Genomic DNA, 27,686 nt, shown 5'->3' on the forward strand with positions numbered 1-27,686 from the left:
CGTTTGACCAGTACTGTTTGTAGTCATCTAGGAATTACTTTCTATGAAAGAAACATCACATTAAAAAAAATATGAGTTGAAGCTACATAAACCTAGGGAAATATTTAATAATTTTATATTGCTGGGGTAGTATTTTGTATCTCAGTTGGTAGAGCATGTCGCTTGTAACGCCAGGGTAGTGGGTTCGATTCCAGGGCCCACCTGGGGTTGGGGGTGGATGACGGGTGTTGGGGTGGCCCACTTATCATATCTCCGCCCTCAATGTTATCGCTACTGTGAGGACGCCTCTTTAAATTGCCCTAAACTCCTTGAGGCTGGCGCATTTCCATTATCTTGAAGAGAGACAGACAGCTATTTTTAGCACGCTTTGGATCGGCAGCTTAAATTTTAAATCAGGTAAATAAAACATTCTACAATATGTTTTACTTCTAGTCTAGGGGCTCTATTCTATAGTCTGCTTCTCTAGTTGCTGTGCTGCACAGACTGGAATTTAAGGGGCGGGCGTTGTGTAGTCTCTGTCGAATATATAACAAGAGCTTTAGTTAAAGGATTCAACCGGTAAAACTAGCGACTGGTTTGTGCGGGAATTCGTTCGAGGGCCATAATCTTCAAGGGATCAAGGTATGAGTAATCTAAACCATTGCGGTGAACACAAAGCTGACCTTGCATACGGTCACGTCTGCGTGTTATTTTGACATATAATTCGATAGGCTGATAAGCGTGAAATGTTGTAAATGTTATTTGATAACGTTGGTGTGCTGATTTTTGTACTCAAACAACGATATTGCATACAGTCTATTCCGACTGAATTTCGAGAGACGGTCTACCTCGTTTATCCTCTTTTTGTTTTCATTTGCCTATTCTGCGCACTGAATCTACTGGGTATCCGTAGCGACTGGGCTTTAAACATTGCTGAGCTGTTGCAGCCTACACCAAGCCAGTACATTTCACTACTTGCTTGGTATACACTGTCTCCGTTGCGCGCGGAATCCTGCTGTATGTAGGCTATACCAGGGTTTCCCAAACTCTGTCCTGGGGCCCCCCCTGGGTGCACGTTTTGTTTTTGCCCTGGCACTACACAGCTGATTCAAATAACCAGCTCATTATTAAGCTTTGATTGTTTTTAATCAGCTGTGTAGTCCTATGGCTAACGTGCACCCAGGGTGGGGGGCCCCAGGACCTAGTTTGGGAGACCCTGGGCAATACAGTCGTTCACACAAGCTGGTTGACTGGCATCCCCCGTTTATTTATCAGTAGCCTATACCACTAATGGAGCACAAATGAGACAAACAGTGCTGCAAATACATTGGGATAAGTCAAATGCAATATACATTATTATGGCACTCTACCTACTATGTAATTACACTGTAATAAGACTGCTAATGTAATAACAAAAAATAAGTCAGTATTGTTGTTCTGGAGATTTCTTAGTATGATATTGTGGTATATGTTATTTACATGCATTGTGAAAATCGACCCTATTATTAAAATGTTATTTTCCTTTTTTAATCTCAGGATTACAAATCAACATGAGTGACAAGGGTACCATCTCACCAAAAGAGGAGGGAGCAGAGAAGAGGGGACGTGGAAGACCAAGGAAACAGCCACAGGTGAAAAGTGGTTGTGATGTAAGTAGCTTCATAAAACAACACCACCTTTCTTCCGTATGATAGATCATGTGCCACCAGGAAACAGTCTGTGTCCTACTTGGTTATGGCTCCCAGGCCTGGTTATGCCCACAACAACTAGAGCACAGAGTTTTCCTGGTTAAGTTAACTGGTCAACCAAAACCTGATCCTGCAGCAGGTTTCAGAACCCACCGAAAGCAGTAGTGTTGCCCGTCAGAGGTGTCTTATTCCTATGTAGTTTCACCATGGAGGACTCCTGACTTCATTGTGTCATTTCTCTTGATGTGACTTAGTGTAAAGAGTCACTGGATAGGTCTCTCTTTTTACCTTCCCCCACCCCCTCCTCACCAGGCCTGGCTGTGTGCATATGTAATGACGATCAACTGGTGGTCTGGCAGGCTGTCATTGATATGTAACCTGAACCCCTTAAACCAGTGGTAACCCACATACCCCACCTCTGCTTCTAACTGATTGGTTTATGTAAGCGGAGTAGAAGCAATGATTGGTCCGTGTTGCTGTCACTCTCCTGAGGGTGTTGTTGGTATTGGATTGCGTTGTTGCTAGTAGCTGCTGCTGTAAACAGACTGAGGAGGTAATAAAAACCTGCACCTCCATAATATACAGCCAAATGCATTAATCATGTTTATTTGTGTTTGCTGTTGAACCACCACCATCCCTGTTGAGTGATCATGTTAGCATTTTTGTTACATTGAATGTATTGTTTTGGACTAATGAGTTTTGCAATTGACGCAACAGTTAAATCTGCCCTAGAAGTCTATTCTGAGCACAGGTCTGCACAGTGGTATATTATCTTTGCGTTATACTATACCAATACTCCCTACATACTACCTCTTATTTACAACTACTATATTTTTGGTCTGATCTAAACCACTGTCATCTAAACCACTGTCAGCTTGTTACAGTTAATGGAACTTGGCAATGTGGCTGTGACCACCTGTTAGTCTTAAAGTAGCAACAGGTGTCAGTTGCACTGACCTTGAACAGTGCACTCTTAGTGTCATGAATAACAAAGTATTCCATGTAAGAAGCTGCATGTCGTATCACATCATACATGGAATTAGACTGAGTTGTTTGCCCTAAATAAAAAGACACTTCGTTCATCATTACGTCCATAGTGTCAAACCTTCGGGTGCAACAACTATAGAACCACCATTTTATGCGTTGGCATCTTTGACTGTTCAAATGTAACGCTGTGCTGTCCACCTGACCATTTCCCATATTTTTCTTTCAGGAGCCCAGTGGGTCCCCTACTCCAAAGAGGCCCAGGGGAAGGCCAAAGGGTAGCAAGAACAAGACTGTCACCAAGGGCAAGGTAAGGCAATATGTTAGCCCTATTTTACTCAACCGAATGAATTTAACCTGCTAGACTGTCAACTAGGCTTGGCAGCCACCTTTCAGTCATCCTGCAAAAACCACATTAGACATTTGATCGTGCAGGCCACTGTTGACCATAGATTACCATTAGGGTCAGATGGAACAGCTGTCGCCAGCTCCTATAGTTTTAGATGTCCCTATGGTTTTAACTTGATACTACCCGAGTTTTCAACCTCATCCTCAAGTACTAAGAAATTGTCATGTACCCATGACTGTTGATTATCTTTAAGGATCACAGTGGTAGCTAATCTAATAGGTGTAAAGTATTTATGTAAAAATACTTTTGGGGTATCTGTACTTTACTATCTACATTTTTTGACAACTTTTACATTTATTCTACTACATTCCTAAAGAAAATCATGTACTTTTTACTCCATACATTTTCTGACACCCAAAAGTACTCGTTACATTTTGAATGCTTAGCAGGACTGGAAATTTGTCCAATTCATACACTTATCAAGAGAACATCCCTGGTCATCCCTACTGCCTCTGATCTGGCGGACACACTAAACACAAATGCTTTGTTTGTAAATTATGTCTTAAGTGTTGGAGAGTGCCCCTGGCTATCAGCAAAAAAAAATGTGATTTACATTTACATTACATTACGTGATGTCTGGATTGCTTAATATAAGGAATTTGAAATTTATTATTATTACTTTTACTTTTGATACTTAAGTATATTTTACCAATTACATTTACTTTTGATATTTAAAACCAAATACTTTTAGACTTTATTCAAGTAGTATTTGACTGGATTACTTTTACTTGAGGCATTTTCTATTAAGGCATCTTTACTTTTACTCAAATATGACAATTGGGTACTTTTTCCACCACTGTTTAACCTCCTCCTGTTGAAAGGATGTCCTGTTAAGTATGATTTATAGGTTAACTGTAATTATTTTGGCCCTTTTCACCTCAAGTCTTAAAAATAGCAGGGCCAGAGCTTCCATTTGTAAGATCTTGGGTTTACTGGCTGCTTAAAGAGACGCTAATTTTTTTTCAGTTAATTCCCCCTGACTTCCTGTCCTCCAGCTTCCTGTAGCTTGTCATGCACAGTGTGGTGCAGGTGCAGAGGCCGCAAGCTGACATTACCCCCAACACACAGCCCTAGTTCTTTTCTCCCTCACATCACCATAGCAACAGACAAGTTCTATCCCTCGCCCCAACCCCCCACGCTCCTCTAGGCGCTGTGTGTGTGCAGGAAAAGGATATATGTGTGTATATATGCATGTGTGTTTATGTGCAAGCAGGGTTGGGGAGTAACTGTTTACATGTAATCTGATTGACAAAAATACTGTTACATTACCAGCAAAAATATTACTTTTGAAAAACTACATTACTTCTTGGATTACTTTTAAATTCAGAAAGGATGTTTGCAAAAAAAATACACCTTTCTGTTTTCTCAATGACATTCAATTCAGCATTGAATTTTTTTAAACATTTTTAACACGTTTAGAAAGGAACCAAAATATTTTTTCAACATTCACTCAATGCACCCTGGGTTTTAACAAAGTGCAGGACAAGCCATTCCATCAGAGCATGTTATCGGACAGCTAGATATAACTAGTTACATTTAGGAAGCTAATAGATTGCATTTAGTTAAAAGATGAGACATAATAAAGAAACCTTTCTGTTTTCTCAATGACATTCAATTCAGCATTGAAAAAAGATTTTCACTTTTCTCACGTGAGCGAGTCTGACCATAAGTCAGGGACCACTATGATGACACACCAAATGCGTTTGATGGATCCTTTTTGTCTTCTTATGCCTCTTAATATGGTGAAAGTATTCTAAAAGTAAAGGAAAGTATGGATTTGGGTAATCAAAAAGTTACATTACTGATTACAATTATAGATATGTAACTAGTAACTGTAACAGATTACATTTAGAAACTAACCTACCCAACCCTGTGTGCAAGGATGGATCTGAAGTGGGCTCGTTTCTTCATGCCCAGTTTCACCAGCTGTCTCTGAGCCCCAGACCAGGTGGCCAGCGAGCTGGAGTGCCCTGTGTGCAGTTCCTGTCAGATTCCGAGATAATAGCCAATGAACCTAATGCCCTCAAACCATCTGCTTCCTACTATGAGTATTAGTGCCCTCTAGTGGCAGTAGATTAGCAGGTTTCTGTGCAGTTAGATTAATTGTTTGTTTTTCTTCCCTCATTTTACAGAAGGCACCAGCAGCCTCAACTGCAGGGATGAAACGCAGGGGAAGACCCAAGAAAGAGGTAAGAGTAGCTCTTATTATCATAGGTGTTAATATTATCTTTAACTAATCCCCCCTTGACTCTGACTCACTCTTAAATTGTCACTGTTTGGTTCCCCTCCACATGCTCACTGCTGTTAGAAATCCCGAAGGAACTTCTTATGGCTGCAATCCCGTTAACGGGATGATATGACAGCAGCCAGTGAAAGTGCAGGGCGCCAAATTCAAACAGAAATCTCATAATTAAAATTCCTCAAACATACATGTATTTTATACCATTTTCAAGATAATCTTGTTGTTAATCCCACCAAAGTGTCCGAAAGCACCACAAACGATTATGTTAGGTCACAGCAAAATCAAAGACAAACACAGTCATTCTTCCAGCCAAAGACAGGAGTCACAAAAAGCAGAAATAGAGATAAAATGAATCACTAACCTTTGATGATCTTCATCAGATGACACTCATAGGACTTCATGTTACACAATACATATATGTTTTGTTCGATAAAGTTCATATTTATATCCAAAAACCTCAGTTTACATTGGCGCCATGTTCAGAAATGCCTCCAAAATATCCTGAGAAATTGCAGAGAGCCACGTCAAATAACATAAATACTCATCATAAACTTTGATGAAAGATACATGTTTTACATAGAATTAAAGATACACTTGTTCTTAATGCAACCGCTGTGTCAGATTTCAAAAAGCTTTACGGCAAAAGCACAATATTCAATAATCTGAGAACAGCGTTCAGCCACAGAAGCAAGCCATACAGTTACCCGCCAAATTGTGCAGTCAACAAAACTCATAAAAAGCATTATAAATCTTCACTTACCTTTGCTGATCTTCGTCGGAATGCACTCCCAGGACTCCCACTTCCACAAGAAATGTTTGTTTTGTTCGGTAATGTCCATCATTTATGTCCAAATAGCTATTTTTGTTAGCGTGTTTGGTAAACAAATCCAACGTTAGGAAGCGCGTTCACTAAAAGCAGACGAAATGTCCAAAAGTTCCGTAACAGTCAGTAGAAACATGTCAAGCGATGTATCGAATCAATCTTTAGAATGTTTTTAACATAAATCTTGAATAATGTTCCAACCGGAGAATTACATTGACTTCAGATGGGCAATGGAACATAGCTCCCTCTCATGTGAACGCGCATGGTCAGAGCATGGCCAGGCCATGGTAGACCTGACTATTTCCTGTCTCCTTAGGCCCCACTTCACAGTAGAGGCGTCAGACAAGGTTCTACAGACTGTTGACATCTAGTGGAAGCCGTAGGAAGTGCAAACTCATCCATATCCCACTGTTTGTTCAATAGGGGCTGTGTTGAAAATCTGCCGACCTCAGAATTCCCACTTCCTGTTTGGATTTTTTCTCAGGTTTTTGCCTGCAATATGAGTTCTGTTATACTCACAGACATCATTCAAACAGTTTTATAAACTTCAGAGTGTTTTCTATCCAATACGAATAATAATATGCATATATTAGCAATTATGTTGAGTAGCTTGGATGATTAGCAATCATCCAACCTACTCAATACCGCACCTGCAGCCATAAGAAGTTAAGTTAGCATGCTTACAGCGAAATTTGGCTTGTTCGTAGAAACAAAAGGACGTAAACGAACAATCAAACTCGTCGTCCCAGGCGAACTTCAACCCCAGTGGCTTCTGCTTATCTTCAACCCCTGTGATTGGTTGAATAAAGTTGTGGGAAGGTTTCCAGTGGCTTCAGCTTATCTTCCACTGCTCTTCCACCATAAAAAAAAAACATGGCAACCATTGTGTGCAAATTAAAACTTTCAACTTAACCTTTTCTGTTTGCAACAACCAGCTACCAGGTGTGAAGTCAACTACACCTGGAGTCTGTCATGTCCTCTTTGAAACAACGCACATTCCAGATGGCACTGATAGCTCCGAAATTAGGAAATGGCAAATTTTGGCCTAAAAACTGACCCGTGGGACTCGTCTTCACGCGATTCTGAAGACAGCTGGGACGAGGTAAGCAATGATTGTTAATAATCTAGCTTTGCTTGTAGTTGAGCTTTGCGTTAAGGAGAATGTGTTCATTAGGTGTTTTGTGGTATTGAATTTGTTGTTGATGAAACTGTAACCCTTAGCTGTACATAACTGTACCTAACTATACTAAAAGACTCATGTCTTTTTCTTTATTTATCTTTAAGGGAGACCAAACCCCAGAGGAGACCTCGGACTCTGAGGACCCTTATGTGCTCTGTCTTTCCATCGTCAAAATGTATTCATTGTATTTACAACAGGGTGAAAAGATTGAGCAGGCGAGAGGGAGGCTAGGGAATAGTTTGCATGCAAGCCGTATGCTGGAAGCTATGGTTACATTTGAGGCCAGTTATCCGCCAGATCTATATAAATGTTTTAAGTCTGTATATCTCCCGGGCCTGATTGAGAGCCAGCAGAAAGAGCTCATGGAAGTCTTGGCAAGCAAGCCTGCACTGGACTGAGAGACGTATTAAAGGATGCTATGCATTTCTGTTTATGCTATGTTATAAAGCTATTGAGGAACTGTCTTTGCCTTACAGACATGCTGTTTATTGATTCGATATTGCACTGGAGTGAACCACTGTTACTGATTGGAAACACAGATCCATTGGTCCGTATTGTATATGCTTTGTTATGTACATAGTATTTTATACATATTTACACATCCAATCTTCTGTTTTTTTTATTACTATTGATTTCTGCACAAGTGTATGTTGAGTTCATTGTCTTGAGTGAGTCTTTGAAACCGACTAGGTATAGTTGAAAATACATGTTTAAGTTAAATCTTTTTTTAATGGGCTTAACTACAATTTCATACATCACTGTTGACATAGTGATACATATTTCACTCCATTCTTCAAAAAATGTCTAGGATAAAGGAATTGTTGCAAAATTATTTAAAAACTACAGTTTAATCCGGCACAAACCAACCGAACTTTGCCTCCACTGTAAGCATACTCAGGCCTTAAATAAAATAAGCGTGAGTGTAGCCTACTCCCAGAAGCCTGTGTTGCATTAGTCACAGCGGGGAATGACCCATAGTTACCCACCTAACTGGGCTCTCTTTTTATGAATGAACTCTCCTGCGCCAGAGTGGGAGGAGTTGGTGGGAGTTTGAGGTAGAGGGGAGGTAAAGCGGGAGGGAGGGAGCGAAGGATGCCTCACTGTGTGACTCACCACTCAGATGAGTCACTACAGATGGCCAAGTCCTCCCCTGGGGGCTCTAGGGACTTTCACGCTGGTTTTGTTTATCAGTGAGATGTGATCAACATGCACACTCCTTCTTCCACTTCAATACTCCGATGTTTCACTAGCAAGGCCACTGTACAAGTCCCTCCCAAATCCTAAAGACTCCCAATAGATACCGTTGTTCATATTGCAAGGCAGTTATTGTGGTTGAAAGATTGATGCACTTCTTGTGACTTATATTTGATGAGATCCCTTTTTCTTACTGTGTTATATTTTTGGTGTGAACCAGTAGAAACATGGGTTGACTGTGGTCTGTGTTTGGTTTCTTTTCAGGAAAAGGAGGAACAGGCAACCCAGGAATCATCTGAAGAGGAGGCGGAGAAAGACCAGTAAACTTGCAACCCATGCTACCTCACTCAACATACTGACTTCCTGTCAACCAGAGCTAGGCTGAATCTCCAATACCGGTGCCACCCCAACCTCTTTTCTACGGTTCACTTTCTTGCCTTCTCGCTAAAGGAGGGTCAACAACACACTTCATCCAACCTCTATTTGCAACTGCACTGGAAAACCAATGGATGTTTCTTAACAAGCATATCTATCAAAGAATCACAGTACAGGTGACGGACAACCGTTTCTCAATGTGTATGTCGTGGTATTGCAAGTCTTTTATACTGGACAAAAATATGTTCTGATGAGTTTTTGGACACGCTTCTTTCAAAAGACAGTGTATAGGACATTCTCTCGGCTTAGTGTTACTCATTTTTTCCCTAACACCGGTATCTTGAGCTGGTGGGTCATATAAACTTCTATTGGACAAAAGGTGAATTTTGCCTATACTTTCTGTTTTTAAGTGTGAAGTGCTTAATCTATCCCTTACATCTATTTACCATCGGAGAAGCTGATATGGAGAAAATACAGTATGAGCATTAAATATATTATTATAGACATTTTAAAATCTCTGTATTAGACCTCTCCCTGTTACTTCTTTGATTGTGCAGAATTGTTCCTACCCCCTCCCATCCAAAATAAGCTGTCCCTAACTAGCCTCTGATGTGGCTTGTGCTCGTCTCCCTATAGCCTCTTCGGGGCTACACTGGAAAAGGCTTGTGTTAACTAAAGTGTACTGTTACTAATCAAAGATTTGATCAGGCTGATTGTGTTTTATCGTGTTCCTCTGGGTCATAACATGCCCTCAAATACCTGAGTAATTGTGCTGCTTTGATGTCTACGAAAACTCATCATAATAACGTCGTAATGGCTTAAGGATGGGTAGGGATTCATTTATTGAGGAGCTACATTCTCTAAACACTCCAGGAAACTTTTTGAACTCTGTGGCATCTGCTGTTCCTCTTAATGTGGTCCTCCCAGTCTACAGCATTTGTTGCAACCCATGGCCACTTGGTCAGCTCTAGGTGAACTGTGTAACAAACTAGGAGCTGGATTGTTACTGTTGTGGCACTGTTTTATCCAATGGGTCTGTATAATAGCTGATCATTCCATTTTCCCTCTCTCTGCTTTACAAGGCCTGTTGTGTCGTCATCACTTTGTACAGGATGTTGAAATATTCTGCTTTTTCTGTGAGGATAGTCAGTGTCTGCTGTCTACTCCAGAAAAACAATGTTGTTTTGTTTGTGTTTCTCAGTGTCAGGGATCTCAAGATCACAGTCCAGTTACTGGGTCTCTCCTTAAACCTATAAGCTGCTACAATCTCAGTTATAAAAACCCGGAAAACTGCAACGGGCCTGACAAGGCCCAGAATCTCATACCTCACTTGACGACAGCTTACTTTAAACTTTCCCATATTGCATTCTTCAACTGGTTTCAAATGTACAATGTAAACTCTGGCAAGTGTGTGAGAAATGTTTGTATTACGTGGTCTTTTTTTAATCTGACTGTTATTTGGTATTTTAAAGACTGCCTAGCCTAGCTACTAGTGAAGGTGTGCTCTCACACCCCCCTCTGCTCCTCTTTGTTTTTAAAGCGAGCGTACAGAGACGGGTCACAAAAATGTGTAAAGTCATGAAGATCTGTCAGCTTTGCAAATTTGTGTTTGACTGTGGTAGATTAGACAGTGTGTTTTATCTTTTTAATAAATCCTACTTCTGGTGCACTGAAATGTTTGCTTGATTCAGATTGTCATGTGTGTTTAGTGACAAAGACTGGGTGTTCTCTCCAGGTTATTCTGTTGTAGGCCTCGGTGCAGCTTTGGCACCAGGCGCTTTTCCATGTATGCATTCCTCAATGGCACCCTATTCCCTTTATAGTACACTACTTTTGACCAGAGCCCTGGTCAAAAGTAGAGCACTATATAGTTAATAGAGTGCCATTTGGGATGCATGATGCTCATGTGGAACTCCGGTAATTACATATATCCATTCACAGCTGCAACTATTTTGACTATGTACCAACATCATCCATGTTATGTAATTCATTCAAGTTAATGAGATGGGATCATTCTTTTTAATATACAATGTCTATATTTCTATTGCGCACTATGACAATTTGTATCCAGAAAGGGTCAATAAATACAAGAATTTATACTTTTTTTTTGGTCATGTCTTGTCCTGCATCCTCTTCACCGTCTTCTGAGAATAACGTAAGCCAGACTAATGTATACTCTAGACCTATTACAGTTTCTAATTGGCTTATCGCCGCTCTTTCAGTTTCTCCAATTTTTACTGATATCAAATGATTAAAGACAGGATATGAACTCCTTTCCATTTTATTTTTGCTTTACTTTACATCCAGACCATCTATAAAAAGTCCATATTCTCACTAAGACACATACAAGTTTACTTCATGGACAGTCAATTAGTGCTTCAATTGGAAAGCAACAAAAATAATCAGTCTTGAACAATAGTGTGCAAAATCTTGATAAGTGATGTCAAAACATGTATTTTCATCAGTCTATCCTGTATTTTCTTCTCAGAACACCGCATTTTAAATCGAATGCATTATATGTTTAATGTGCATGGGAATTAACTCCGACTTTATAAATAGTGGAGCGTAATACGTAGCCATTAGCATTCAGGAAAAAGTCAATTATTCAAGTCAAAAGTCTAAATTCCAAATTCAAATTAATGGAAATACATGATATATTTCCCTGTTTAAATTATTGAGTGGACTCCTACATACATGTACATGCGCTGATAAGATAATTGATTTCAATGTGAGCCTTCATCTCTCATCCTGAATATGACATTCACAAATGCAAGGAGGAAAGGTGGGTAACCTAGAAGAGAGCACATTATCCAAGGATGAATCACTGTTCACTCATTTCTTTAACGACACATGAGGTTTCCTGAATACTGCATACAGTCAGGCCTATGACATTCTTCTGCTAGAAGAATCCTGTTGCCCTGTCTTCCAGACAGGACATTTTTAGGGCAGTAGTCACAGCTAAATAATGGAGAGGAGTGGGTGGGGTAGGGGAGGCTGCTTGACTATCTACATTCATTGGCCATCATGTGACATCCCAGATACAGCCAGAGGGTTCTCTCTCTCTGCACATCCTATTTCTGAATGTGATGTTTGAAACAACTCAAGTGAAACAAAAGAGAGAGAGAAAAGGAAACAATCTTGCTCTCTCTTCTCACCACCGTTTTATCATCGCATATCTGGATGATGACGAGGAGGTATTCTTTTGGTTGCTTTGATAATGGTATTAACAGTGCAACAAACAAGGAAAATTGCAGGACTCAAATTGATTGACTGCACATCTGTGTAACTTATGACATTGAATAGTGAGGGACATAGTAACCTAATTTTACACCACTAAAACTAGTAGTACAATGGGAAGCATCCCACCCAAGGTCAAGGCTTTGCTAATCTCACTGGTATAGTACTACTTAAAACAGTAACAATGGACATTAAGGCAAATGTTTCAGTAACACCCACATCATCATACACACAAACACAGTTAAAAAAAAAAAGAATAAATAATCTCAAATAAATAATGTCCACTAGTAGTTAGCCAACGTGTCGTGGTTTAGGGTATGGCTTTCGGGAAAACGGGCATGGCATCAGAGGTTCACATAATAACCAACCTCCCCTTAGCTTAGAGGCTGACGCTGTACAAAGTAAATGCTCCAACAGAGATGATGACTGATGGATGATAATGGTAATGACAAAGATGGTGATGCAAAGGCATGACAGGTTGTTCCCATTTATCATGCTTTTCCTAAAACCCCTTTGTGTTTAATGATTGACAAATCTGGCATCTCAAGGGTTAACTCCACTGATCTGTAGGATGGCACAGATCGATGTCCTGCTCCAACACACTCATGCATGGGCATCTTTCATCAACAGGGGACGTTGCTGCTGGTAGGACCGTGCCCAACCCTTCACCACCTGAAGACACATACTAGATTTTAGATCAACTCATCTTCCTCATTGCTGTTGTATATGGTATGCATTTGAAGTCAACACCTTGTGCAAATATCTTAAGTGACCCACAAAGTGTGCCTAAAGTTGAATTGACTTACACCCATGTCGGAAACAACAGCTCAAGCTCCAACAGATCCAGCTCAGAGTTTTTCCCCCACATGGACGACACGCAGTTTATACCGCACGCAAATGTAAAGTGATAGCACGTCAGGTGACAAAATTGTCTGGGAGAATCAGATAGAAAAGGCATCCAACGAGCAGTCAGACTGCTCCGTACTCTAATTCACATATAGGTGAGGGTACTTAGTTGTACCGCCTCTCCGCAAAATAAACCTACCTTTATATTTGACCAAGTTCTCAAATAAATGTCTACATTTGTTAATATCATCATTCAAAAAATCTTCCTAAAAAGGCAGCAAAGATTATTCTACAGCTCTTTATTATTAAAAAGAAAATTACAAACAAAGATGAGCCACAAGTTGCTCCATTTGATACTACTACATCAAAGATACTGGCCAGCAGAGTTTAAAAACAAATATATGTGTCGTTTCCAATGAGAGCAAATGAAGCATAGTGGGCAGAACAAGCAAGGAGGTGGGCAGAGCCAAGCACGGGCTAGCAAGATCTTATTGGCCCTTTTTAGCATGCATTTCCATATTTCCGTTAGGGAACACCTTCTCTGTGAAGTGTGAATGTGCAATAACTCAATTTGCCTTCGGACTCCTCCTAAACAATGCAAGTTCTTCAAACTTTGGGAAAGGGTCAAGTCTACAAAACTTAGTGCACGCTGTTCATAAAATATTGTCATTTTGGGAACAGAAAACTGTATTGATATCGAATGTTTCATCGACATTTGCACAATGTCAGCCAAATTTAATCTAGCTCCATCTTCTCACACTTCCCGCCACTGGACTTCCTCTCATCACCATACTTGGTGGTGAGTAGAAGTTCTAAATGTATGCTTCAGATGTATACATCCTTTGAGACTTCCGTCTCCTTCCTCTATCTGTGACTACATTACGTAAAAAGGCCTATATTTATGCGTGGCCAATGTTGCCATCTAGTGTTTGTAAAAGTTTCACGTTTTATTTTTCGTATGGGATAAAAAAGAGCCACATAGGAGGGATCCCAGATGTTACTGCAGCTTATCAATTGATTCATAGACAAAGATTAGGGTTAAATCATACCTTAGTATCTTCCTCTTTCCACAGCATTTCCTGTTCAACTTCATGTAATTCTTCTGAGGGGTCGTAGGTATAGACTGGAAGCAACTGGTGCCGGAGCCTGTCAATTCTAAAACACACAATAGGAAAGGAGTATACCGTGAATTGGAGACCAATGTAAGAAGAAACTTTTTGGACATTATTGCAGGAATTCTGGGTATTGTTCAAAAGGAGTTGGCCAATTTAATAAGCAACCATACACCTGCTGAGAGCAATAAAGAAGAAAATAAAATTAATTAATAAAAGCAAGTTACCTTCTCTTCCTGCGCACATACATCACCTGCAATTTTTTTAAAAGAAGTAGTTTAGCTGGTAAAAAATGTTTTTTTAAAAGCTGTAGCTCATCAAAGTAGTACTTCTTCACTGTATCAATGTAGGCCAACATGTGATGTCCCTGTTAGCCACTCACCACAGCTGCAGCTATCCCGATGAAGGTGATGAGGAAGAATGGTACCAACACGGAACTGACTGCCACATCCCCGTCTATGATGGCAGGGGGCTGAGTAGTGCTGTTCATTGCATATGTTTGGGTGGAGGGTGGGACAGGCAGCAAATCCCCAGTTGGAGGGAGAAGTAGGGCGGCAGCAGTCCTCTCCTCAACAAGTTAACTCCCAGTTGTTTTTGTCTCATCCTTGTTGTTCATGTGACATCCACATGGTCTCTCTTCCTTCACAAATCAGTGTGAAATATGCCTGAGGAAGGCAAAAGACCAAAAGGTCACATGCTGGTTAGGCATATACAAAAGAGGACAAAAGGGCAGAGAAATCCTAATCCAAATTTTATATAGATCAGGGCTCAACATACAGGGCTGCCCGCTGGCCAGGGGAGGTTTTGGAAACTCTCCGGGCCAGTCAATCATCCACATCAGTGGCCCGCTTCAGCCTGTGAAAAAATATTGTAATAATGCTCTTTTTCAATCTAGGCTACTGTATAAAAATGATGAAAAAACAGATGAATTCTTAAACTCTTAGTTTGTTATGTAGATTAATCACACACGCCCATACACAACCTAGTTTGAGCGGAATAATCAGACGGGTAGCAAGAGCGCGCAGCTCTCAAATGATTGTCACTTGGAGGATCTCAAATCAAAGTTTATTGGTCAGGTACACAGATGTTATAGCAGGTGCAGCAAAATGCTTGTGTTTCTAGCCCCAACAGTGCAGTAATAATTAGCAAAACAAATCAATAAATGCACACATAATCCAGAAAATTGAGAAATATCATCATGAGCAAGGTCAGAGAACAGAAAATAAATATATATAATGTACATAAATATAATAGTGTGAAAAGACAGTATGGACAGTATATGGATAGAAAAGGTGTGTACAGCAGTAGTTATATAGAATACAGTATATACACCTAAAGTTGGTAAAACAGTATGCAAACTTTATTAAAGTAACCAGTGTTCAATAACTGTGTTCACAGGGCAGTAGTCTCTAAGGTGCAGGGTAAAGTATTGGGTGGTAGCCGGCTAGAATAGTGACTAAGGCTAGTGGTGACTGTTTAACAGTCTGATGGCCTGGAGATAAAATCTGTTTCTCAGTCTTGTCTTCTAGATGGTACCGGAGTGAACAGGCCGTAGCTCGGATGGCTGTGGTCCTTGATGATCTTCTTGGCCTTCCTGTGACACCGGGTGCTGTAAATGTCCTGGAGGACAGGCAATGTGCCCCCGGCAATGCGTTGGGCTCTGGAGAGCCCTGTGGTTGCGAAAGGTGCCGTTTCCGCACCAGGCGGTTATACAGCCCGACAGGATGCCCTCAATGGTGCATTTGTAGAAGTTTGTGAGGGTCTTAGGGGGCAAGCTCAGCTCAGCTCTATTTACTCTTAGATTTGAAAAAGCTAATTAGAGTCAAAGTAGACATGCAAGACTACAAATCACTGCATGCTCCTGCACGTCATCTCTAGCTGACACCTTTGCTAACAGGTATTGTGTCCATTTAAAACTGGCACAAGACAGTTTACAGAATTGCCCATTTAAAAGGAATTTAGCCAATTCATTAATTACTAAATTTAGCTAACATTAGATAGTTAATCCAGAGATTCTTACCTTTACCTTAATTCAGCAGTCTCGTCCAAATCATCATGGCATTTGTAGGTCTCTATGATTGCCACATTATCAGCTAAATATCATTTCATTTTTGGGGGGGTAAATACAGGTGAATATATTGATAAGTCAACTTGCCCTAGAGAGATGTACACGGTTATCAAAACACCATGCCAGGGTGAGCCTACACGAAACACAGCCCTTATTTTAACTGTTTCTAAAATCCCCTATGGGAAGAATTAATTGTGGAAAAACGATTGGAACCATTTCCTTCTTTGACCGCTAGGTTGAATGGTTATTATGACTCATTCTGTGGTACTCTATTTGGATATGCCCTACAATTCTATAGTCATGTGATCCACACAATGTCCATATGGGTGGACTTGGGTAAAATGCTGCTCAGGTTGAGCTCTGATTTCGTGAAATAACACTCATACAAATAATTTTAAGATTCAGATAAGAAGAATTGAATGAATCTGCGCAGCGCCCAGGGCGACGCACGTGAACAAGCAAAAAAGCTGCTGCTGGCCACCACCACCGCACGAGTCACGACACCGGGTTGTATGATGGCTTTCTAACTACTAGCCACAACTACTAATTCGATGTTAGCTAGCCTATTATCTATATTTATTGGTTCGTTAAAGTTGTTATGCAAGCAATGTCATACATCGTGCGTTTAGTTTGCAGCTCTAGCTAGCTAGCTGTCGCATACCAATCTGACAGCAAAGCTTATTGGCTGGCGCAGCTCAAGTTATTTTTACCTTTGGCTTAATAATTGCAAGTGTCTTAGAAGAGTATCACTGCGGATAACCACATTGCTAGCTCTAAATTATGTGTCCAATTTACCATGATTAGAAAAATAGGTGTAATGAACACTCACCGAATGTTTTTGCTCCTCTGTCACTGTGAAGCTAACCAGGAAGAAAACAAAATAGCACTTTGATTGACAAGCCAACCCACGAATGCAAGCAATGAGTAACGGATGGAAGCAGCCAATGAAACGTCTCTGGAACAAACGGAGGGTGAATGATAGCTATGCACCTGATGTGTCTGTGGGTGTCGCAAAACTCATACTGTACAGCATTCAAGTACTGTCATAGCCACTTAAACTCTTTGGTATACTAGTTATGTATTGTGTTTAGTTTTCATTTTTCTTTTTTGGTGGATAGTTGTATGGTGAGTTGAGATTTAGTTGTAAGGGTGGAATTAATCCTCTATCGACTAGGGCCGAGACTTTTTTTCTGGCCAGGTAATAGGATCAAGAAAAACTACAGAGCCCAATCAAATGCAACAATATTGATTTATTTTCACTGGGCATATTGCGGTGGAAATGCCTGTGTGTTGGAGTAGCTTACGCATGCATGTATGAGGGGCTAGGCATGTATGGGGGACGGGGGCTGGAAGAGGTGGTGGGAGCAGTGAGAGAGTGGAATCTCACAGTATTTCCCTACTTCCAGGAAAGAATACTGCTGGAATTGCAATTCCATTTTTTTCTGAGTGCAGCTGCCTTTGCGCATCCTTCTCTCACCCTCAATCCCTCCGGCTCTGCACCACCAGTCCCCTCCCCTTACTAGGCCCTAGAAAACAGAGAACAAGCTTGTGTAAACAGATGTCTCTCTTTCTGTCTCATAGGCAGCCAGTTCAGAGAACATTTGAAATGATATTGCAAATGGTGAAAGAGGGATGGAGATGCATGACAATTGGATCATGTAATGCCCGTTTGGTAATTAATACAAATAACTACAGGCAGACACAATGAGAGAATACATAGGGTGAATAATGGACAATCCTTAGTCAAAATTGGGGGGAAACAAACATGTATAGTGTGAGCCATAGAGTAGGTAGATCATGGTGACTTATGGTGAACGTTAGGAAAAACATGTGTCATTAGTCAGAGATGGAGAAAGCTACAGGACTGTTTCGCTAGGACAGACTGGAATATGTTCTGAGATTCACACGATATTATTGGGGAGTTCACCACGTCAGTCACAAGCTTCATTAAAAAGTACATCGACGACATCGTACCCACAGTGACCGTACTTACATATCCCAACCAAAAGCCATGGATTACAAGCATCATCCGCACTGAGCTAAAGGCTAGGGCTGCCGCTTTCAAGGAGCAGGACACTAATCTGGACACTTATAAGAAATCCCGCTACGACCTCCGACAAGCTATCAAACAGTCCAAACGTTGATACAGGACTAAGATCGAATCATACTACGCCGGCTCTGACGCTCGTCAGATGTGGCAGGGCTTGCAAACTACTATGGATTACAAAGGGAAACCCAGACGCGTGAGCTGCTCAGTGGCACAAGCCTACCAGACAAGCTAAATGCCTTCTATGCTCCCTTCGAGGGAAGCAATGCTGAACCATGCATGAGAGAACCAGATGTTCCAGACTACTATGTGATCTCGCTCTCCGTAGCCGATTTGAGTAAACAGGTTAACATTTACAAGGCCGCGGTGCCAGATGGATTAACAGGACGGATACTCAGAACATACGCTGACCAGCTGGCAGGTGTCTTCACTGACATTTTCACTGACTACAGGAAATGGAGGGCCATGCACGCCCCTATCCACATCGAGGGGGCTGTGGTGGAGCGGGTCGAGAGCATGGTCCAAACACACCAACACGGTCGTGAAGAAGGCACGACAACGCCTCTTCCCCCTCAAGAGGCTGAAAAGATTTGGCATGGGCCCTCAGATCCTCAAAAAGTTCTACAGCTGCACCATTGAGAGCATCTTGACTGGCTGCGTCACCACTTGGTATGGGAACTGCTTGGCATCCGACTGCAAGGTGTTACAGAGGGTAGTGCGTACAGCCCAGTAAATCACTGGGGACGGGCTCCCTGCCATCCAGGACCTCTATACCAGGTGGTGTCAGAGGAAGGCCCTAAAACTTGTCAGACTCCAGCCACCCAAGTCATAGACTGTTTTCTCTGCTACCACATGGGAATCAGTACTGATACACCAAGTCTGGAACCAACAGGACCCTGTACAGCTTCTATCCCCAAGCTATAAGACTGCCAAATAGTTAAATGATTAACCAAATAGCTATCCGGACTATCTGCATTGACCCTTTTTACAGTAACTCTTTTGACTCATCACATGCACTGCTGCTACTGTTTATTATTTATCCTGTTGCCTAGTCACTTTATCCCTACCTATATATACAGTGGGGCAAAAAAGTATTTAGTCAGCCACCAATTGTGCAAGTTCTCCCACTTAAAAAGATGAGAGAGGCCTGTAATTTTCATCATAGGTACACTTCAACTATGACAGACAAAATGAGAAAAAAAATCCAGAAAATCACATTGTAGGATTTAATGAATTTATTTGCAAATTATGGTGGAAAATAAGTATTTGGTCAATAACAAAAGTTTATCTCAATACTTTGTTATTTACCCTTTGTTGGCAATGACAGAGGTCAAACGTTTTCTGTAAGTCTTCACAAGGTTCACACACTGTTGCTGGTATTTTGGCCCATTCCTCCATGCAGATCTCCTCTAGAGCAGTGATGTTTTGGGGCTGTTGCTGGGCAACACGGACTTTCAACTCCCTCCAAAGATTTTCTATGGGGTTGAGATCTGGAGACTGGCTAGGCCACTCCAGGACCTTGAAATGCTTCTTACGAAGCCACTCCTTTGTTGCCCGGGCAGTGTGTTTGGGATCATTGTCATGCTGAAAGACCCAGCCACGTTTCATCTTCAATGCCCTTGCTGATGGAAGGAGGTTTTCACTCAAAATCTCACGATACATGGCCCCATTCATTCTTTCCTTTACACGGATCAGTCGTCCTGGTCCCTTTGCAGAAAAACAGCCCCAAAGCATGATGTTTTCACCCCCATGCTTCACAGTAGGTATGGTGTTCTTTGGATGCAACTCAGCATTCTTTGTCCTCCAAACACGACGAGTTGAGTTTTTACCAAAAAGTTATATTTTGGTTTCATCTGACCATATGACATTCTCCCAATCTTCTTCTGGATCATCCAAATGCTCTCTAGCAAACTTCAGACGGGCCTGGACATGTACTGGCTTAAGCAGGGGGACACGTCTGGCACTGCAGGATTTGAGTCCCTGGCGGCGTAGTGTGTTACTGATGGTAGGCTTTGTTACTTTGGTCCCAGCTCTCTGCAGGTCATTCACTAGGTCCCCCCGTGTGGTTCTGGGATTTTTGCTCACCGTTCTTGTGATCATTTTGACCCCACGGGGTGAGATCTTGCGTGGAGCCCCAGATCGAGGGAGATTATCAGTGGTCTTGTATGTCTTCCATTTCCTAATAATTGCTCCCACAGTTGATTTCTTCAAACCAAGCTGCTTACCTATTGCAAATTCAGTCTTCCCAACCTGGTGCAGGTCTACAATTCTGTTTCTGGTGTCCTTTGACAGCTCTTTGGTCTTGGCCATAGTGGAGTTTGGAGTGTGACTGTTTGAGGTTGTGGACAGGTGTCTTTTATACTGATAACAAGTTCAAACAGGTGCCATTAATACAGGTAACGAGTGGAGGACAGAGGAGCCTCTTAAAGAAGAAGTTACAGGTCTGTGAGAGCCAGAAATCTTGCTTGTTTGTAGGTGACTAAATACTTATTTTCCACCATAATTTGCAAATAAATTCATTACAAATCCTACAATGTGATTTTCTGGATTTTTTTTCTCATTTTGTCTGTCATAGTTGAAGTGTACCTATGATGAAAATTACAGGCCTCTCTCATCTTTTTAAGTTGGAGAACTTGCACAATTGGTGGCTGACTAAATACTTTTTTGCCCCACTGTACATGCAGTATCTACCTCGTACCCCTGCACATCAACTCAGTACTGGTACCCCGTGAATATAGCCAAGTTATCGTTACTCATTGTGTATTTATTCCTTGTGTTATTATTTTTCTGTTATTTCTATATTTTTCTCTCTACATTGTTGGGAAGGGCCTGTTAGTCCACACCTGTTTATGAAGCATGTGACAAATAACATTTTCTTTAATTTTGAGGGGATGGAGAAGTAAAGAGCAATCATATTTGGCACTGAGTAAGTTTGTCCTAATGTAAGACCTCAACTCATGTTGGTGCTGGGGAGATGAAATCATCTTTTTACTTGTGGGTCTAGGTAAACCTAAATTAATTCAATACATGGACATTTACTATACATGGACTTGTTGCTCTGCAGTTTTTGCTGCGATTTGAACCTAGAATAATGTGATTATTTGGGCAGTTCTAAAGAGCACTTCTACACCAGAGTAAGAGGATGAACTCTGAAGAAACATTTATATTTGTGTTTATTCAATCGACAGTAAAAAGGTCGTAAATGTATTTTCATTAATCATACCCACTATTTCAATAATTTACAGGACAGTACGTTAAGTTCAAGGTCAGTGTCCTCTAAGGAAGTCACTTACTGGGAAGTAAGCGGTAGATAAGAATATGTAATAAAAATAACTGTAATAAAGATGTCTATTGAGACAGAAACAGAAGCCATGAATGAATATGGCAAATTATTATGAAAAGTGATTGTTCAAAATTGTCTTATCCCGCACCCTGTCTTTCTCTGTCTGTCCATCTCTCTTCCACTCTCTCTGTAGTTGGGGCTTTGAGTGATAATCATCTGGGGGTGAGTTGTGGTTGCAGCAGCCTTCAGGAATCCTTATTCCAGGAATGGTGAGTCATTCAATGGGCTCAACAAAAAACGACACACTCAGACACACACACACACCTCTGCATTAGTGAGATATCATATTACTACAGCATAAGCCCCAACCTTTGCTGTGCACACTTGCAGTATCTCTCTGTAATGACGTAAGCTGGGAGTGGGGAGATTGTTTTTGTACAATAATCAATGAATGTCCATGTTGAAATTAAAAGAAACACCGGAGAACCTTCACCAGAGAACCTATGGGTGAACATGGGGTCAAACAGAAACAGGCTTAATCATTCTGGGAAAGGTAAAAGAGGGCTTACAAGTGCAGAACCCTCCCCCCCTCCCATCACACACACACACACACACTATTGTCTGTAGTTTCTATGGTTTCCTCAAAGAGTACTGCATTTTTCCCTGTCTTTACTTTCCTAGAAGGAGCGGTGAGCTGAAGCTGAGCAAACCAGGTCAAGGGATTAATCAAAATACTGTCATAATGCATCTTTGCTATTCTGAATCATTCTCAAGAGGCAGATACAGGGACAGCTATAAAATAGGCAGTTATAAAAGATCACATTTGTATTACAAAATGGTTTATCTAAAAACATGTAATTCCTCTGTGGCAAAATAAATAGATGAGGCTTATATTTGATTTTCACATTTAAAAAGCAGAACATTTCATGGAAACACAAATAATGGTCCATTCATTTTGCATATCTTCTATGTTCATTTGGGTTTATTGTAGCCTCCCATAGGAGGCTTATAGTAACTAAAATGTTCTGGAACGTATTCAGTCTAATGACTAAAAACAACAATTCTATATTTAATCATATTCCCTCAAGTCCAAAATTATAAACAAACAGAGAGAGTGATTTTTTTTTTTACCAATACAAGATTTTAATGCTCCCTGTTAAACAACTTAACCAAAGTATAACCACAAAAAAAGAAAAAACATGCCACACTCTCTCGCATTGCATTCTTATATTGTTTCAATTGGCCAATTCCCCCGACTTTGAGACATAGATCAGTGATCATCATAAAAAAGAACAACAATATTAATGGAGTTAATTTGGCTACTGTCACACATGAAAACATATCAATGTCAAATCCAAATAGCTCTGCAAAATGGTCGCAAATAAACCATGATAGAAAGCACACTCTCATTTATACATAAGGCAGTGTTGAAGGATATGAGGAAGCTTCACAAGCAGGATTTTGCTGTTTTTTATTGTGTTATTCCTCAGTTCAAGAGATGGTTATTTCAGCATCTCAAAGATCTATAAGGAAACCTAAGTTGGACCTGAAATTGAGTACCACAATGACAGTCTTTAAAAAAACAAAAAGTTAGTGAGATCAGCTGAAACTACACAACCTTGATAATGACCAAGTTACACTCCAGGATTCAGAAAAAATAGGAATGGATAGGACACTCAGATCAGCCACCTTTGCAGCAAGACTATGGTTCGGTAATCTTCATGATTCATATTAATCAAAAATCCCCCACAATAAAAGCCATGGTATGAGGTGAAATAGTGTATTGTGTTTTTAATGAATGTGGTCCATTTCTAATGCAATAATCTTTCTTCAATACCGTTTATATAACAATAACAGCTCTTATCTATTTTATTTTGTATGTTATTTTTTCAGCATTCCATTTCAGTACTCTCAATTGTTGATTTAGTTTAACTAACCGAAGGTGGTGATATTTCAGGAAATAATAATATACCCCAAGTAGGTACCTTTGCCACTGATATCTGTAAAGAAGTCTGCTAAATTGTAATCTAGGAACCAGCTTGTATACAGCTGATGAGGTGGGGGGGAAGCCCATTTTCAGCACTATATTAGGACATTGATCGAAATTGTCAGATTTAACAGTACAATTCAGGAGTATCAAAAAATCAGATTAACATTTCCTACAACACAAAAGGGTATTCCAGCAAAAAGTCCTGTAGCCGCCTAGGCAAGGGTAAGTCCTGGTGACAGCGAGAATGCTGGTTGATAGTGATGCGGCAAAGGTGCTGGAGACTAGGGGAGACTTTATGGAGGGGCCGGGTGAGTTTGAGCTGCAGAGTTTTCTCTGTAGGGGCCGAAGGGTTACCCCCCCCTGTGTCATTTTGAGTGGCCAGATGCTTGTAAGTCAGGGCATAGTGCTGCACCAGATCTACAGCACCCTCAAACCTCCGCAGTCGTGGCCGTGCCACAATTACAGAGTCGAAGCCAAACATGCTAGTGGCGTGCTCTATACGGAGGTGTGTGGGGCCAAGGCTGGTCTTCACAGACAGGGTGAGGAGGTAGCCCTGGTAGGAGCTGTCCCGCAAAAGGAAAGTCCCCTCTGGAGCATCAATCAGAACCTGCTTAGCCTGAGCAGCTGTCAGGGGGCCCCAGTACCAGCCTGCAAAACACACAGAGGGGAGCATGAGCAAGAGGGAGAGGGACATGCAGCTGGAAATATTAGATGCATAAGTGTGCAATACGTTTAGTCTGTCAAACATTCTTTACATAATGTCATCTGAATTTAAATGTTAGGCTACATTCATGTCAGATATAGACAGATATAAAGTTTGAATAGTGAAAAAACAAATGTAACATGACATTTCAATCGGCTGTAGGTCTAATGCAATATGGTTGTTGTCTGAGCATTCTAATGAGACAGAAAATGTCTCATTAGTCAGACAGCTGACTGAAATAGTCCATAAATCGAAATGTAGGCCTACAATAACGAAAATATTCTAACCTGACTCCTGAAGGTGAGACATGGCTCTTTGCAACCGTGCGGCATCCTCTCTTGACTCAATTCGACGTGGCTCCAGCTCGCTGTCCTTTAGCCGGACTGCATTGAGGGATTTGTCGGGGGCACTGGTCGGAATAATCATTGGGCCTGAAGGCGATGGTACACCGGAGGATTTGGGCATCCGATGGTTCTCAATCTGTTTTAGACACCTAGTATGTATCCCATCCAAAGTCTTAAAAAATCAACTAAAGCTCACACATAGAAATTGATAGGAGCCTAATCAGTTCTATAAAAATGATTTAAAGAATTTCCATTTCCAAAAGCCAGACACTCTGACGCCTAGCCCTATAAATTAACCTGTGTTAGCATCACTCCATGATTTGAATAATTTGCTGTGTTGAATAGCCTATGCGTCCTACATGTGTCCAAATAATTCCACTCACTACATTAACTATTATGGTCGTTTGTCAAATCTTAATGGAAAATACAGTATGTCTTAGAATAAAGTTGTAGGCTCACATCTAGGCCTATAATTATTTTTATAAAATCGGCTTTTGAAATGGGGCTATAACTCACCTTTACGAGCCTAAGTGCGTTCTTGGAATCCCCAGAGGTCTAACCCTTGAAATAGCCTTTTCAGAAGATCTTCTGCAGCCTAACTCCTAGAACCAAATTACACTAATTAGGAATATTTCACGTTTTTCACAGTTTATTTAAATGTTTCACCATTCTACATGAAAGTGGTCTAGTTTGCGCAACGGTAGTCTGGATACATCCTATAGCCAAATATAGACTTCATCGCCGATAGCCAATATAGAACATGCAATGAGATTCAGTAGCCTACTACTTAAGAATATGTTGAGTAAAGTGTGATGTGATTGGATTAAAAAATGATTAATAGGCTAAATGCTGCGAAGAAAATATGATGCCGAATCTCTCAACTCACGTCTTCTTGGCGCATAAACCACTTTTTGGCATAGAAACCGTATTACAATTAGGCTTCTCCTGTATTGGAGACCATACATTCAATAACGCAGAACATATATATATATTGGCTGCTGCAACTAATCATTCATTTTACCTGCACTGGTTAAACAGTTAATGTCCTCAGCAATTCAAACTGAAGCCTTGAGTCACACAGCGCAACGAAAGATCTGGAGCACTTGTTTGGTATCCTGCATGATGTATGATATTTTCAGGGATATATTCAACAAACAATCCACAATATGTCACGAGCTGCCCTCTAAATGCACGACCTGGCAGTCTATCAGTGTGTACTCTTTACCAGTCTAGGGTCTGGGCACTGAGTTTTTTCGGTTTACAATGTTTCCTTTCCTAGTTTTCCTTGTTGACCCAGCGCTCGTCTTTCCAGGAACATTCCCAGAAAGAGGGGTCACGTGTGCATGATATGGTCTCCGTTCCACCAATCCATGGCCCAAACGATGAAGTCACCCACAGCCAAAGAGGGAGCGGAAAGCCGTCTAAGGTCCACTGAAAGGTGCATTCCGTAAAATGTCCGATACGACTTTACATTATAGCTCGGAATAGTGATAATAACATGATAAAAATGCATAGCCTATTTACTTATAATTACCTATTAATGAAAACATGAATTTCAGTAGGCTATAATTAGATTCTTATTTCATGGAAATAAATACACCATACAGATAACTGCCAAAATAATGGAAACACCAACATAAAGTGTCTTAATAGGTGGTTGTGCCACCAGAACAGCTGCAATGCGCCTTGGCATAAATTCTACAAGTGTCTGGAACTCTATTGAAAGGATGCGACACCATTCTTTCACGAGAAATGCCATAATTTGGTGTTTTGTTGATGGTGGTGGAAAACAATGTCTCGGGCCAGAATCTCCCATAAGTGGTCAATTGGGTTGAGATGTGGTGACTTAGATGGCCACAGCATATGGTTTACATAGTTTTAATGCTCATCAATCAAACCATCAGTGACCACTCGTGCCCTGTGGATGGGGGTATTGTCATCCACTCCCATCAGGATAGAAAGATGCACCATACAGTAGGCTGAAGGTGATCACTAGAATGGCTGTGTATTTACTAGCGTTTACCTTGCCCTCTAAGCGGTTGAGTAAACCTAAACCATGCCAGGAAAATGCACCCCACCACCATAACCGAGCCGCCAGAACCCTCATTTACTCAAGTGTTTCCATTATTTTGTCAGTTAGCCTACCTGTACTGTGTGCTTGTATAGACGATAAACAATACCACTTGGAATTGGTTTATACCTAAATCAAATAAAAGTTTATTGGTCGCGTACACTGTTTAGCAGATGTTATAGCGGGTGCAGCGAAATGCTTATGTTACTGGCTCCTAACAATGCAGTAAAATGTAAATCAAGTAGGCATACACAAATAATAATAATAACAAAAACAATATTTCATAGCCTACCTTATTTGAGGAGGAGGGTTGGCAAATGATCCTTACCATTATTCTTTGTTACACAATTATCTGTTACAAAATCCTCTTGTTCTTGCATACTTTATTTTTTCTATAGCCTTAATCAGACATTCTTATGAAACATTTACATGAATTGCATATTTTCAGGCCAAATTCAAGCAACGTTGGCGTGGATTTTAATGTAGGCATATGTACAGTCAAATCTGTGCATAATATATATACATATAAACCAGGCCCCTAGGTGCGCACTCTGTAGTCTGATACTGCTGTCAGACTACAACCTATCCCGCAAATGAAAATCCTTAGTTAAGCCATCCGCGCTGTAGAGTTTGCGTCCGCGCATGCACTGCACATTATGGTATCACGCGGAATATGCTTGACCGGGAGAGAAGCTCTGATCTCTGAACCTCTTCTAAACAGATTGTGTCGGCAGTGAATTGTGTGATGATGATGTGATATATTTATATCCAGTAACGTCATTCATTGTATGGACTTTGTTGACACTTTTTCTCGTTTCAATTCTGTATCAACACGCATCTCACGCGGAAACACATGCCTCCCAGGCGGTAGTTCGGTTAAACCCTTTTCAGTGATTGAGACTCCACATACAGCAACTATGATTGCATTTGGATGTCAAGAAATAGGCCCGAAATACAGACTTGCAGCAAAGAAATATCTAAACTTATAAAGGCACTGATGAAAGCCATGATTGGATTTTATAATAATTATAACCTATTGTCAAATATGATCATGTCAAATATTTCAATGGTTATGATTTTAATTGAAGAGCTAATTCATTACTGGGTTAGT

At 40.8% G+C, this 27,686-nt stretch overlaps 3 protein-coding genes across 6 annotated transcripts; 1 reads left to right on the forward strand and 2 right to left on the reverse strand.

Moving 5' to 3' along the window:
* The first annotated feature begins 280 nt into the window (after window positions 1-280).
* On the forward strand, window positions 281-10,978 carry LOC129860831 (high mobility group protein HMG-I/HMG-Y-like). The gene is made up of 5 exons (XM_055931646.1): window positions 281-396; window positions 1,516-1,628; window positions 2,881-2,961; window positions 5,193-5,249; window positions 8,764-10,978. The coding sequence occupies exons 2-5, from the start codon at window positions 1,530-1,532 to the stop codon at window positions 8,821-8,823; spliced, it is 297 nt and encodes a 98-aa protein (XP_055787621.1). The 5' UTR covers window positions 281-396; window positions 1,516-1,529; the 3' UTR covers window positions 8,824-10,978.
* A 161-nt stretch (window positions 10,979-11,139) lies between these two features.
* Window positions 11,140-17,055, reverse strand: LOC129860830 (small integral membrane protein 29-like). The gene is made up of 5 exons (XM_055931645.1): window positions 16,967-17,055; window positions 14,452-14,734; window positions 14,297-14,322; window positions 14,007-14,112; window positions 11,140-12,783 (listed from the first exon to the last, which is right to left on the reverse strand). The coding sequence occupies exons 2-5, from the start codon at window positions 14,557-14,559 to the stop codon at window positions 12,715-12,717; spliced, it is 309 nt and encodes a 102-aa protein (XP_055787620.1). The 5' UTR covers window positions 14,560-14,734; window positions 16,967-17,055; the 3' UTR covers window positions 11,140-12,714.
* A 5,527-nt stretch (window positions 17,056-22,582) lies between these two features.
* On the reverse strand, window positions 22,583-27,298 carry LOC129860829 (suppressor of cytokine signaling 2-like). Of its 4 annotated transcripts, none has more exons than XM_055931644.1 (4): window positions 26,868-27,298; window positions 25,021-25,106; window positions 24,448-24,653; window positions 22,583-24,105 (listed from the first exon to the last, which is right to left on the reverse strand). In XM_055931644.1, the coding sequence occupies exons 3-4, from the start codon at window positions 24,623-24,625 to the stop codon at window positions 23,627-23,629; spliced, it is 657 nt and encodes a 218-aa protein (XP_055787619.1). In that variant the 5' UTR covers window positions 24,626-24,653; window positions 25,021-25,106; window positions 26,868-27,298; the 3' UTR covers window positions 22,583-23,626. The 4 variants fall into 4 exon arrangements, with proteins under 4 accessions (XP_055787619.1, XP_055787618.1, XP_055787616.1 ...); XM_055931643.1 differs by lacking the exon at window positions 26,868-27,298 and adding an exon at window positions 25,526-25,817 and having other exon boundaries at window positions 24,448-24,640; XM_055931641.1 differs by lacking the exon at window positions 26,868-27,298 and adding an exon at window positions 25,526-25,816.
* Window positions 27,299-27,686: the final 388 nt, after the last annotated feature.

Source organism: Salvelinus fontinalis, chromosome 8 (assembly GCF_029448725.1).
Source record: "Salvelinus fontinalis isolate EN_2023a chromosome 8, ASM2944872v1, whole genome shotgun sequence".
Classification (NCBI taxonomy): Eukaryota; Metazoa; Chordata; class Actinopteri; order Salmoniformes; family Salmonidae; genus Salvelinus; species Salvelinus fontinalis.